Source organism: Thunnus albacares, chromosome 4 (assembly GCF_914725855.1).
Source record: "Thunnus albacares chromosome 4, fThuAlb1.1, whole genome shotgun sequence".
NCBI lineage: Eukaryota > Metazoa > Chordata > Actinopteri > Scombriformes > Scombridae > Thunnus > Thunnus albacares.
Genome location: NC_058109.1, coordinates 35503592 through 35518573, shown reverse-complemented (window position 1 = coordinate 35518573; position 14982 = coordinate 35503592). Strand labels below are relative to the sequence as shown.

Sequence of the window (14982 nt, the reverse complement as noted above, 5' to 3'; positions counted from 1 at the left end):
ATCAAAGGTGCAATATGTATCATTTTGAAATCCCAATGTAGTATTATCAGATGAATCATTCTGTGGTATAATTACAGTGATCAAATGAAACTACAGTCAAAATGATTATAGTGTAGGCTCTTTGTTACACCAGCGGTTTCTTTAGCTTTACTAAAGAGGAGGGTTTTTTTCTATGGACTCCTTCCCTCATCTGCCATTGCCAGATACTTTAGCTGCACTGGAAGAACAGCATCCTCTTCTGTCATTTCATTAACTTGTCATAATAAGATAAGATTTTAAAAAGAACAGTTCTAACTCAAATACAGAAGCCCAGTTTGTTTTTTTTATTTTCATTTTGAGCTTTCTGTCATTTTTCTTTTCATGAAAAGCAAAACAAGAATAATTTATTGCTACACTTGAATTAACCATTACAAATTATTTCTCTCATCTTTATTCTATTCTGTTATCTTTATTTTAAAATATACTTTTCATTCTTCATTCATTTTTGTTATAACATGGTTGTGTCATACAGTTAAATGTAAAATAGAGTTTTTGTTTTCATTTGACTCATGTCATAATTTGTCCATATGTCAAAATAAAACTAAATCTCTAACTGTTGTTATTCCATATATTTATGCAGTGGAGCAATCTCTTTCTGAGCTGTAAATAACTCAGCATTACATAAAATGCCATATAGACAATGATAAAAGTTCCTTGATCGTCTTGTTTGTTTAATACAATAACACTAATGTATCAAAATTAATTGAGTAATGCGGTAGCAATTAATTAAACAATTAAAATACTACATAAAGCACCTTTGAGAGCATTCCTTACAAATATATCATTAAACTGCATCAAACCCTCATATCTTGTATCTGAGTTGGATGATGCTGACTGACCCATGTCTGATTTTCATTGTTAGACCAAAGTCAGCAAAACAGCATATCAGTCCAACCTTAGAGTTTACAGTTTTCAGGCTATGTTTTTAGCTGGGAGGGGACAGTTAGCTGAGATTTAGCAAGTCAACAGAGTGAATGAGATGGCATCGCCCCAGTTACTATGAGAGACAAGTACCAGGGTACAAGTAGGCTGTATCCATGTGTGTGTGTCTGGGGTTCAAGGGTCAGCTGAGCTGTCTACTTTGGATTAACCATTCGTTCCGCCAAGCAGAGGTAAAATCTGAAATATCAGAGTTTTTTTCCCATAGGTCAGGAAGCACACCAGTATGAGGGAAAGGATATTTGGGGATAATCAACAATCACAACTGAGATACTAAGGTTAATCTTCCTTAGTTTCTTCAGGGAGGTGATGGTTTCTTTACAGACATCGTCTTAAGTGGACCATTTGGAGTCAACACATCCTCTTAAAAAAACAACAGTAAAGGTCTAAAATTCAGGCCAACAAAAGCAATCTATAGTTATGTTTATGCCATCTAGCAGCTGTAGTTATGCACTCTGGCTTCCCGAATCACTGTTAAAAAATAATGATGTTTTATGATGTGACAATGCTGTGATTAAGGTCTGGTTAGGTTTAGGCACAAAAACCACTTAATTAGGGCTAGGGAAAGATCATGGTTTGGGTTAAAATGATCACTTGAAACGTGGTCTATACTTCCTTAAAGTTATGCAAGCTTCGCTGTCATGGCAACAGTAAACACCACAACATTGTGGTTTTAAAAAAAATGTTCTTAACTCACAGTTGGAAACATGATACTTACAGCTGGAAACGGGAAGAGGACAGTAGTCTCCTGCAGTAAAATTCATATTTTGCCATCCAACTATCTCACCATCTACCCAATACACCTCCTCCTAAGGCAAAATCAAGTCACCTATATATATTGACATCATCTGAGCAGCGTCACTGTCCCGGGTCATAATTACTACGGCCACCAGATGGCGTAAACGTAACTATTGGTTGTTTTTGCTGGCATGAATTTTAGACCTATACTCTTGTTTTTCTTGTGAGGACGGACTGTTTGAAGTAGTTCAGCATTAACTGAACAACAACATTTTGGAAAATGTGCCTGTTTTCTGTCTTATACTCCTTGAATGTGCGTTATCTGATCTAGCTAACCTCTTCTGACTTGAATGCAGGTCGGATTCGTGGCTTTGATCAACAAGAATTTCAATTATAACTGCAAGTTATAATTAATAACTGAAAGTGTGCAGAGTTTTCTGTTTTTTCAGCCTGTTCCTAGTTGCGATTTCTAGATTTGCTCTAGATCTCTAGCCCACAGACTGTAAATATTCACGTCACTATTTACAGGACTGTCATGAATAATGACAGCTAATTTAGCCAGCTATCATCTACGTTAATTTGTAACTTAAAAGATTGATCTCTGGATTTCAAGATTCAATATTTGATCAATCAAATAAAAATTGCATTTAATCAGAAAATCTTTTTTTTTTATTCAGCCCTATACTAGATAGGTTATTAAACAAATAACTACTAGGTACAGTGACTGCATGCAGCATCTCAAAAGGCCAGTCTTTATAGTGAGGTAACCAGGTTTGAGCTCTGTCCCAGCTGTGATTAAAACCCAGATGATTCTTTAATTGAATGGCTGCACGTTAAGAAAATGCAACAGCTTTGGAGTTTTTGACATATGTATTTCTTCTTTCAACTGAGCTAGCATGTTTCCTCCTACTACCAGTCTTTGTGCTAAGCTTAGCTAAGCACATTCATGAGCCATCTCTGTACTGGACACACAGGGATGAAACTGACATTATCTCACTCTGGCTAAGACAGCAAACAAGCATATGTCCCAAATATCAGTGTTCCTTAGTTTAGAGTGACAAATACAGCAGGTTAAGAGTGCAGTGAAATTTGAAGAATAAGTAGGTATCAGGTAAGTGATCTGCCTCAGTTTAGGATAAAATGTTTCAGAGGTCTGTAGAATATTTATGATGCCTACTAAAGAAAACCTGAACCATGCAACAGAGAAAATAAAATACTGAACTGCCACAACAGGCAGTCTCATCATGTCTTGTTTATTGGCCTTCCTGTTTTCAAACACCAACTAATGAGAAGCAGCAAAAGCCAATAGACAAGCAAAAGAGAGGAGTGAGTATGGAAGTCATCAGAGAGCAAGGGAACATAGGAAGGCAGAAAAAGGGAAAAGGAGCATCACTTCAGCTACCAGGCAGGCCAAAGTAGGAGACAGAGGTAGTGTAGGACTCTCTGAAAGAGAAGCTGAGGCATGGTGGACGAAGTCAGCATAAAGATTTGAGGAGAATTGAATGCATTTTTACTTACTGTACATTTGCTACTAAAATAGGCCGAAGAAAGGGCAAAACAAACAAAGCATTGTTACTTAAAACAACTATCATGCCATTAAATATGATGAGACAGATGATTGGAGAAGCTTTTCCTGCAGCTGGAAAGAAAGATTTAGGAGTTACTTTTCTGCGTCAGCCAGTCTTGTAATTCATACTTGCAGTGCAATAAAATATTCTACCTTATAGCTGCTTTACTCTTCCCATTGATTCTATTAACAGGCACATATGTGGCAAGTAGCTTTATGTACATTAGTTTTAACTTACAGAAGTCAATCCCAAAGCAGGAAACCAGAGACTAAATATCCTAACTTCTAATTTCATCAGTTAGTAAAAATGTTTCATTGTGCTAGAATGCCATTCATAATAATGCTATAAACATGATCATAATTTGACTTCATGTATGTAACATGAAAGTCCCCCCTGAGCATGACTAATGTAATATAATGGCTTAATTTCAACTGATGTCTACATACCTTGGCTAAAAAAGAATTGTCTACTATCCCACAATATTATATAAGCTCTCCAATAATAGTTGCTTAACCTTTGCAAGCTCTGCGCTACTGAGATCAGAAATCATCTCGACACTGCATTTAGAATCATTCACATGTGAATCAATATGTAACAAGAGACTCTCAGTGTAACTGACTTAGCAGGTAGAGCTGTCTTATTAACAGCCATGTCAAGACAGAATGCTCATGCTGTACTCTTACTCCAGTACAGCACTGACATAAAGGAAAAAGTCCTTGTCTGATTAAGATAGGAGCACTGAATGAGCAGTAGCTTACCTTCCAGTTTGGCATACTCTGACAGGCGTTGGTAGTTGACCAGAGCTGCTTGCTCCAGACACTTACGGATCACAGCCTTGACTTCCTCTTGTGGGACTGGGGTGACAATATCTTTCATTAGAACCTTAAATGAAAGACACAGAGAGATGAAAACAGTTTTCATTTCCACTGTGCACAAAACCTTATCATGAAAGGACAAGTGATGTGAATGTGTTTTCTTAATGATTTGTCATATTGGCTGAAACACTATTTTTGAAAGATGGTTGCACATAGGAACACAGTGTAAAAACAGATCAGTGACATACAGATGATATTGACTTTCAAAATGAGTGATCACAAAGAAGGTTAGGACGACTGAAAATTGTCTTTTAAGCATTGCCTACTTCATAGTTTTGGGAAAGCTAAATAAAAAATGCATCTGTCCAGCAGTAGGAATGACTTACCCTTTCAAGTAAGGACAGAGTTGCTTTCAGTGCTCCCTCTGGCCGTCCAAAAGGAAAGCAGTACCTGTGGAGGCAACAGAGTGGATTTTCATTGAACATTTGAACCTCAACAGTCTTAACTGGCAGGAGTTCAGTGCACGGTTGTCTTACATTGTTCTTACCTGAAGTGTGTAATCTGGTTTTCCAGCAGCACCCGGAGCCTCTCCTTGATCTCCTCGAAGCGCTCCTTCTCCTCCACGGTTACAGTGCCAATACCGTCAGGCCTGAAACACAACAGCAGAGGTTCAAGAGCGACACAAACCATCCCCATAGACTCTTTATTGACATGAAATGAAAGGCTTTGCAGTCTCTGCGGCCGGCCTGTGCTTTATCACTACTGATGAGTTGAGGGGAGTACAAACATGCACAACTAAAACAACACACTTTAAAGTTGCATATAAGCCTGTGTACCACGGATCTTAACAGTTCAGAAGTGTAGTAGCAGAGCACTGGGGTTAGGGGAAGGTGGTAATCAAACTCAGGTTGGGACAAAAAAAAAAAAAACATCTTAAAAACTTCCTCCAGAACAGAAAATCTGTCTTAAAGGTCCAGCGTGTAGAATTTAGTGGCATCTAGCAGAATGTGCTCATAAGTATGTGTTAATTTGTATATAATCACCTGAAAATAAGAATACCTTAGAATGAGCTCTTTATATCTCCAGAGGGAGTGAGCCCTCTTCCATGGAGCCTGCCATCTTGCACCACCATGTTTCTACAGTGGCCCAGAACAGACAAAGCAAACATTGGCTCTAGAGAGGGCCTTTCGTGTTTTTTGCAGGTTTTATGGCCACCATAGGTTCCCCTACACACTTGGAAGGGGAGGGTGAGGGGAGGGCTATTCAGTTGGTTAAAACCTGCAATCTCACTGCTAGATGCCACTAAAATTTCAGGGCAAATGACACAGCATGTGCTCATACCAGGGGGAATGAAAGAATAGAATGACATTTGATTTTGAAATATCTTCATTTTTCCTATGACACAGTCTGGGATATAACTCATAGCACAGAAAAAGTACTTGCAGTGATTGTCAATAAAGAAATGCAGATGTTAACAGTGATTATTCTGATCCCACACAGTTGGGACTGTATGTACCTCAAGGGTTCTATAGCATACGTGCTAAAAATCTTCCCCACTACATCACTGCTTTAAGCAGACTGTCCTCCAAGAGAGTCTATATCACAGTAAAGTATGGATTAATGATCTTTGAGGTTTTATTTCCTCCTAAATGTTTTGGTAAAAATCCATCTATCAGTCCATCCATCTTCCTCTCCTTCTCTAGGTCCAGGTCACAGTGGCTGTAGTTTAAATAAGGTGGCTCAGTCACATCATCCAGCTCCTACTGGGGGATCCCAAAACGTTCCTAGGCATATATGATCCCTTCAGTATGTTCTGGTTGTGGATCCAATCCGATCTTCTTCCAGATGTCTGAGCTCTTCACCCTATCTCTGAGGGTGTCACTGTGCTGCAACTGAAGACCACACCACCCCATCATCGGAATGCACAGGGGGCTAAGTCTGACAAATGTTGTAACCTTCAAAAACAACAATCCAACCAAGCACACTCACTTTATGCCAAACAACTCAGGTGTACAGAGGTGTGGAAGTAGAGCATTTGAACCTCTCTCTCTTCAAACAACTACTTCCATCACTTCTTGGGCAGGCTTTCGCCCCACCTTTAGGTGTGGGCATTCATGACATGTATAAACAACCATATCAGACGTGGTTACCCAACACTTTGCATGACCTGGTCCATTTCAAGCATACTGAACACTGAAGAGTGACCCCTGCCACCCTGTGAAGGAAACTCATTTTGGTCACTTGTATCTGTGATCTCTTCCCCGATGTCGATCATTACCTAAATCTTGTGACCATAGGTGAGGGTTGGAACATACGTTAACTGGTAAATCAAGAGGTTCACCTTCAGACTCAACTTTCTCTTTACCATGACAGTAAAGTGTCTTCATTACTGCTGACACCACACCAATCCACTAGTCAATCTCACATTCAATCTTACCCCCACCATGATATACTTCTTCATTTCAGACAGTGACTCACTCTTAACTGGAAGTGAGCAACCCACAATTTTCCAGCAGGAAAATGTGGCCTCAGACTTGGTGGTGCTGACTTTCATCATAACTAGTGATCAGTGTCATCTAAAAAGGTAGTACACTTTATTAGAAGCACAAGTTGAGGAAAATGTACTTGGTGTCTGCTCCGCTACTATACATGCACACACACATTACTGGCAGATTTCCATATTCACACATACACACATTTTTAATCTCTCTCGAAGATAACGTCAGTGAATTAACGTATTTATGTGAACGGCAGACATGCCTAAATGACAATGACAAGTTTTGAAATGTAACATCACACTTATATTAGCTCAGTTGAAATTTTAACACATGTATTTAAGACAATTTAAACAGCAGATGATAATGTTTATATCATTATTGTACTATATGAATCAGCATTTCCATGATTATTTCAATACATACATAGCAATTACAGCTTTACAAGCAGGTGTGTGTGTGTGTCTGTATATGTGTGTGTGTGTGTGTGTGTGTGTGTGTGTGTGTGTGTGTGTGTGTTTCTGATGTGTTTATTGTTTGTGACATGGTTGGGTCTGGGTGGAGTGTGAGCAGAGTGCATGTGACAGAAGAGGCGCTGGACTGGTGGCCATGACAGCATGATGAGAAGCAGGAGACATGACACTCTCTCTCTCTCTCTGCCCCCCCTTTGACATGTCATTTCAGCAGACAGCATGAAACTGTGTGTGTGTGTGTGTGTGTGTGTGTGTGTGTGTGTGTGTGTGTAGTGTACTTGCTGCAGACACACACAGCACTGCTCCATGGGTGCTGTGTTCAATTTCGAGGGGTACCAGTTTGCTCAGCATCAGCGATCATCTCATCCAGACTCCCCTCAGTTTTCATGGACATTTGAACAGACACTGTCAGTGTGTCACAGCCACCTGTAGGCCTCTGCTGCTGAAAATCATCAAGCTGAGGGATGGAGCTCAAGTGTTTGAGCTTGTAGACTGGTTGAATTCACCTTGCTGGCAGCTAAACAAGATTTATTCATTATCATATTTGTTTAAAGTAAATACAGTGTTAACAGCATGGTTAGATAGTCACCAAAATGGTAAAAAGGTTCTAGTTTTCACTAATGAAAATTGTAGCATACTGTAGAGAACAGTAACACTGTAAATACTACAATTAATGAATATAGCCTGAACCTGCACCATAACAAACTGGTGCTTTTTGGATCAGTTAATAAGAATAATTTATTTTGACTATTTTTGCATGATAATGAGTGGCTTGAGCCCTTTGTTTTGTGGCTGGTGATCAGATGTGTATGTGCAAGCCTCAAACAAAAATGGGAGAGGGGTTGTCATAACAAAAATTCACAGTAAAAAGTCATCATACCTTTCACATTGTGACAAAAAATGAAAGAGGAAAATTTCACACTAATTAAGTCCTGCAGGGCTCTCTTTTTCTTTTTTCTTTTTTTTTTCTAGCCGCGCGTTGTTCCTTGGCAGCTTCCTCATGTTTGCTTGACCTAATGACCTCACAGCTCCGATGACGACAACAAGTAAATGAGCCATCAGTGACAGACAGACAACAAGCCAGCAACACTTTCACATCTTCATTTGCATACAACTGACAACCACATCAGGTCTTTAAGTACATAACCATGTAACATTCTTTTTTTTTTTTTTTTTAAATATCAAATGCAGCTTTAGCTGGAATTTACATTTAATAATGTGTAGTGTGCTGCTATCCATAATTGATTACTTTAGACTCCACTCTATAGTTGTTCACTCTCATTTCCAGAAATAATCACGCAGAGCTCAAAGGATTAGAACAATTAATGAATTAGTTGATTGACAGAAAATGTATCATATTATAAATTATTTTGATTATTGATTGTTCAACTAATTTTAACTGCAGTTTCTAAATATGTAAATATGTTCTGGTTTTCTCAATTTTCTATGACATTAAACTAATATCTTTGGGGTTTTGACAGATGGTCAACAAAACAAAACATCTGAAAATTTCAGCTTGATCTCTGGGAACCTGTCACATTTTTCACTATATATTTTCTGACCCTAACTCTAACCCATCTTATGGACCAAACAATTAATCAGTTAAAAATAATAACTGCCATATTAAATCAATAATAAAAATAATCAACCCCCAAGTAAGTCCAAAAATATTGAAGCTGAACAGTTACTTTCCAGAAATAAAACATTTCAATTGGTCTATAAACAATTTAATTAATTCTTTACCTATCAAAACCATATTCCATATGAAAAATCTCAAATATTTTGAAATACACATTTCACAACCATAGCACCTCAAAATGTTTCTGCACATCCCTACACGTGTGTATGGATGGTATACTATCTATCAGCATCAAATGTAATGTTGCATTTAAGATAATATGAGTGTTCAAGTTGGAATTGAAATTTTGAATTCAATTCCAAAAGTACAGTACATGAGAAATTTTACATCACATTCATTCCCACTGATTTTGATGATTGTGTTTCATGCACTTTAGATTCATAAAGCATAATCTATAGCTGTATAAGATGTAATAGTAGCGAAAAGCTTCAGTTGAATTGTAAATATGCAGTGGTGCTATCATCTAATCAATTTTAATTACTGTATATTTTATAATAAATAAAGAGCAGAGATTCATTTTTTTTTATTTTGAAGACATTTTGTAACAGACAGTCGATCTAAATGGAGTCAACATTTAGCTGGACAGAAATCAAATCCTGACACTTTAACAGGCAACCGGGAAACTGATTCCAACTTGGTGCACCAACACCTCCGGGCCAGCAGGCTATTAGGAGGCAGGGATGGGGGTGGGGTGTTTGTGTGTATTTGTTTGGGTAGGGGGTGGGGTGGTCTGGGTAAGGTGTGTGCACGGGGGCACGCGCAGCAGCATTGGCAGCGGAGACATTCGGCCATCACACATGACAACCTGTCAACCTGTCATGCCTCGACCTCCAGGCACGATGGCTGAACTGGCAGAGCCAGGTCTCTGTTTGATGCGTGTGTATGTGGATGTGGGTATATGTGGGGCCCATTATTTTTGGATTTTTTTTAAAATCTACATTTACATGTGAATTTACATGTATTATTTTGAATATTAGTAATAAACTGTGCTGAACTCTGTCCTTTGACAGCAAGGAACAACTTTTTGATGCCTTGTACCTTTTTTTGCTGGAAAAAAAAGGATGTGATGAACCTCCACATTACTCTCTGCACAGATTTCAATCAAACTCCTTTTCTCATCATATTTGTCTTCTATGTGTCCCTCTCTTCTTTTTTTCTCTCTTTCTCTTGGAGCGAGTGTTGTCCATCTGTCCAGCCTTATCAGAAAAGGCCTCAGTCCTCAGTCACTGTTTGTCAGCAGGATGGAAGGAAGGATGGATGGATGGATAGATAGATAAATGGGGGGGTGGAGGGTGAAATGGGGCGGGGGTGTGGGCACTGACAGACAGCCCTCCCTGACCTTTGCCCTCAGCGCCGGAGTGGCCCTCGTCTGTCTTTGTTACGCTTCATCTGCAGACGGCTGACTGTGATGTTGACAGATTTGATGTCTGAGCACATCAGAGCAGATTAGACAAGAGGTAAATACTGCAACTTAGATAACAGGGTGCATACTGGAATAAAGCAGAGATGACTCCTGTGTCACATACCACAAGCCTGTTAGAATGTTATAGAACCTTCAGGAAATGACACCATTTGATCTCTGACTGAAAACTGCTCCTCTAAAAACAAGTTTAGGAATATGCTACTAATTTTGTTTTATGCCACAAACACTGTAAATATTTGGTTGACAGGTATCTATAAAAATCAGATGTGGGGATGTCACAAACATAGTTTCACTCAAAATTTTAACCACTATTGTAAGTTTGGTCAGAGACACTCACCAAGAAACTGACTATTTATAGGAAATGATTACGCAGTTAGGTTTGGCAGAAGAGACTCTGCTGTTTGAGGGAGCTCTCAAAGAATCTGAGTAGCAACAAGGTTTCAACATAAAGGGCAGGTTCACAGTTTTTCAAGTGCATCCTAAAACAACAGCCAGATGCCCATATGAACTCTGAAACAGAATGTTCTAGCTGTAATCATTCCTCCTACTCATACTGGCCATTAAAGGATCCATTTCTACTGTGCTTCCAATGGAAGAGATAAGGGGTGAAATCTACATCCCTTTTAAAACAAAAATGTTTTAAAAGTTAATCTGAAATTCATATGACACATCAGCCATCCTAGGTTAAACAAATCAAATGGATATCTCAAAGTTAAGATGATCTTTTTAGTACATTCCCTCTTTTTGTTACTATCCCCCCACTGCAGCTCAACAGTATAATACTGTCCAGGAAAACACAAAGAGGGAATTATATACTAAAAAGACTGTTTTCACTTGATTTGATGAAGCCTCATATTAGCTTCATATAAACGTTGGAATGCATTTTTCACAGAGGGAGGACTTCAGATCTTGTCCCCCATCACTTACATTGGAAGCATATTAGCAAGGGATATTCTAATGGCCAATATGAAGAGAATTAATGATTACAGCAGGCAAACCCTGCTTCAGTGTATACATAAAGACATGACAATTGTTTTAAGACAAACTTGAAAAAATGTGAACCTATCCTTTAAAGAGCCTATCCCTTAATAAACATACATGAAAATAAATCTTAGTTAATTCAACAATATTAAATACCACATAAGGAGGTGGTGGTGGAGGGGGCTTCAAGTAGTCAGCATAGTAAATAATGATAGTGACAGGTCATAATGTCCACACTGTACACCTGCATGAATATGATTGGATGTTACTGGCCATACAATCTGGCTCAATGAGCCACTGATTGTATGCAAACGTAACTGTAGTGGAAATAAAGAAGTTTGATGGGGAAGGAGAGAAGCGCCGCACGATGCATGCCCTGTTTCTTCACCTTTTTTTTCTGTTCTCTGCTCCAGTGCTGAAAATTTGCAAAGTTGACTAAACTACTTGTGAATCAGACTCTAGTAATGCTACCTCTCCTTCCATCAGGAGCCACACAGGAGACACTATGACCAGAAAGAGCATTTTTTATTTCTTTGTGTGGCTGTGTGCATACAGTAACTGGTGTTTTCATATCACAGATGATGATCAAAGGAACTACGATGTGAGTCTTCAGGTAAAACACTCTGCAGGAGTAATGGGACTGTGGCGTTACTGGGTGGAGGCCATGAATAATAGAGATTTTGCAGAGCCTGGTTCAGCTCTGACCCTGTAGTTACTGCATCTGCGTACACAGGACCACCTATAAACACACAAACTAAATGCTCAAATGTATGAACATTCATGTTGGTAGACTCCACTGAAAAACTGTTATCTCAGATCTCAGCAGTGATTTTGATGAGCAAGATATTATCATAAACAATAGATGATAGAGAAAGAGCTTTTCCATGTCCTGCAAAGAGATGTTTTTGTTTTTCCCCTTATCTAGACTGTACCCCACAGACTATGAAATGACTTACCTTCTACTTCCTGAGAAAATTGGGGACCTCAAGTCCTTTTTCTTCATGAACTCAATGATTTTGAGTTCTCTCTTAGCAGTGTGGGCAGGGAGTTCAGGGACAGAGGGGAAAAGGGCTCGTTCGAGTTCGGCCTCAGATACCGGCCAGTTTAACAACTCAGACACACGCTGACTAGATGTGGTTGTGTGGAAGTAAAGGGTTTTGGGGGACAGTGGAGGGAAGGTTATTTTGTGAGAGTGAGCAAGGTAAATAGGTTTTACAGGAAAAAAAGACAAAAGAAAGAGGAAAAGTGAGCATGCAAGCAACATGCAAACAGAATCAATAGATATGCAGGAGGAAACAAATCAAAGCATAAAAAACAGATGCTGCATCATATATCCCTTATATGTGGACTGGCCTGTTTCTCATTAATTTGTCAGCATTTCCCTGTTCCAACTTGAGTTTTAGAAATTAAAAAAAAATACTACATTTTAGCATCTAAGGGTAGTTTGTACCTGTGGGGAAACAACCTCAGACAAGTGAGCAGTTTGATTTGTACCTGTTTCCATGGACATGGGAGGCACAGAAGGCGAAGCTGTAGTGCAGCAGGGTGGGGTCAATCATGGCTCCATTCTCTGCCCTCTCTAGCAGATCGCTCAGGTAACATAAATGCCGATGACAGCCCCGAACACCATAGCGAGCGCAGTACTCATCCAAGACAAACACCTGACCGGGACTGAACCAGCCCTGTGGGTAACGTACACAATCACTGCTGTCACCTCGTCTGTAACCAGACGCTCATACACATATACACATGCCATTCAAGACTTCACAATACTGGTATCTTTACCCACAGATACAACATAGATAGATGGACATGTCCGCCTCTGAATGTGAATGTGAGTAACTGCGTCTCAGTGCGTCCTCAGAGTGTCTTAACCTGTGTTCAGAATCTGAAGTGAATCTTTGTCATGCTTTATTCACATGAATTGAACCACTGGATTGTTTATGCAGCAGATGTAACAACTGTACAGACATTAACTTTTGGACATGTATGTAGTGTACCTGTGTTGTGTTTGAGTCAGACAGCTCAGACACTGACTGATCTCAAAACTTACTATGAACCCCTATTCTTTGTGTTAATATCCTCCAGCCTGATCTCCTCTGTACATTCATTAATTGGAGTCATAAAGCTTTAGGATGGAAAAGTTTTTCCTAAGTTGACATATTTTCAGGTCACATGAACCGGTGGCCAGTTCATGCTGCCTGCAGTCATGTCTCTTGACTTTACATGCAGTCGCGCCACCTATAAAATTAGCTTCACATTCAGCTCAGTTCATGTGAGGAGGATGAAATTTGAGTTATTTAGACCTTTCCAAATATGCACATTTAAAGCCAAGTTTGAACAAGACCTTAGCTGTACCTGTATTGTGTCATCATATGGTGTAACATGGCCACTTTACCCACTTTTGGTGAGTACAACTGTGCGTAACACCATGGATGACAATTACAGAGTGACAATCATATAAAGCCTTTTCTTACCAGGCAGGAGTAGGAGTCATTGAGTCTGTGGTCCAGGGTGAGACGCTGTACTAGCTCAAACAGCGAGGCGTGGTCGAAGTTACAGGGGTTGGCTGAAATAAACTCGTCCATGCCATGCTTCTGGGCTCTATCAGCATCTGTGCACAACCATTTACCCATCCAATGAGGAGACAGAAAGAAACAGAGGGCTAATGTCAGAGCCTGACAGAAAAACAAGAGTAAAGTTCACCCTGGCACTGAATTAATTCATAGGTAATATGTAATTAAATCAAATAATTTGATAAAGTACCCACAATAAAGTAATGCTGTGCACACTTCACAACAAGGGTTATACACTTAACTAATTTAATTAGATTCTACAAAATGTAGAAACGCCAAAGTCATAATTCATAATGGCTTCCAGTTTCACAAAATTATTCTGTAACTTTTTAAATAAACTCTGTTATCTACATAACTGAAAACTCCTTGAATACTATACCTACTGAAATGATGATTTTGGTGTCCTATCCAATGCAGTCTCACCATAAAGGCCAAAATATACCACTGCTGAATGGCGCACGTCAAAACAGCCGCCCCTATTATTTTCTATGTACAACTCTCACACCGGCGGCAGCTAGGCACACACCAGAGTAAAAGCTGTTTTGTACTTCAATACAATGTTGGCCCAACTACAGATGTTATTTACTAGTTTGTTGCTTGCTTTTCACTGTAGTTTTAACTATTTCACTTGTGTTTGTATCTACAAGGCAAAAATTAATTAATCATTGGTTTATCTGATGCTTTCAAAACATAATCTCACAGCTCAGATTATTATTTTTTTAAGTTTTTAATCAAAAATGGACAACTGCAATAGGCAACTCACCCATGGCATTTCATTGTCTCATGCTATAATCTTAGAACTGGAATTACATTCAGACAACTACTGTCTTCCTTTTGATGCACTGAAGCGCAACACTTTCTATTAATGGTAGGGGCGGCACTTGAAGTGCGTCACATGATGCGCCATAGTGCTGCAGCGGCGGCCATGTGTTTTCAGCTTATCAATGATCAACATGAAATGTCACAAATTCAAAAATGTGCCAATCAATTATTATTATTATTATTATTATTATTATTATTATTATTATTATTATTATTATTATTATTATTATTATTATTATTATTATTATTGTTTCCAGCATTAGACTCCATTATGGGCCCTTAATGAGGGTTACCAGTGTTGACTCAACAGGCAGGATAAAGTTAAGGTGGACAGGAAGTGTGAGTTTCCCGGGTAGCTTTCAGGAGGTGACTGCTGATCTGGAGGTTGAAGGTTAGTTCGGAGGTCTGGGGTCATGTTCATGTTGTGTTCATGCATATTCATACATTCATGTCTATATTCTTCAAACTACACAG

The 14982-nt window shown here is 39.0% G+C and overlaps 1 protein-coding gene across 2 annotated transcripts in view; it reads right to left on the bottom strand.

Annotated features, from left to right (window-relative positions):
- The window catches only part of cadpsa (Ca2+-dependent activator protein for secretion a), a 195071-nt gene that overhangs the window by 65696 nt on the left and 114393 nt on the right, over positions 1-14982 (bottom strand). For both annotated transcript variants that reach the window (XM_044349147.1, XM_044349146.1), the window contains exons 12-16: positions 13588-13724; positions 12605-12792; positions 4647-4748; positions 4486-4549; positions 4043-4166 (exon numbers count right to left, since the gene is read on the bottom strand). In XM_044349147.1, the coding sequence (XP_044205082.1) occupies positions 4043-4166; positions 4486-4549; positions 4647-4748; positions 12605-12792; positions 13588-13724 (615 nt within the window). The remainder of the gene's footprint in view (positions 1-4042; positions 4167-4485; positions 4550-4646; positions 4749-12604; positions 12793-13587; positions 13725-14982) is intronic.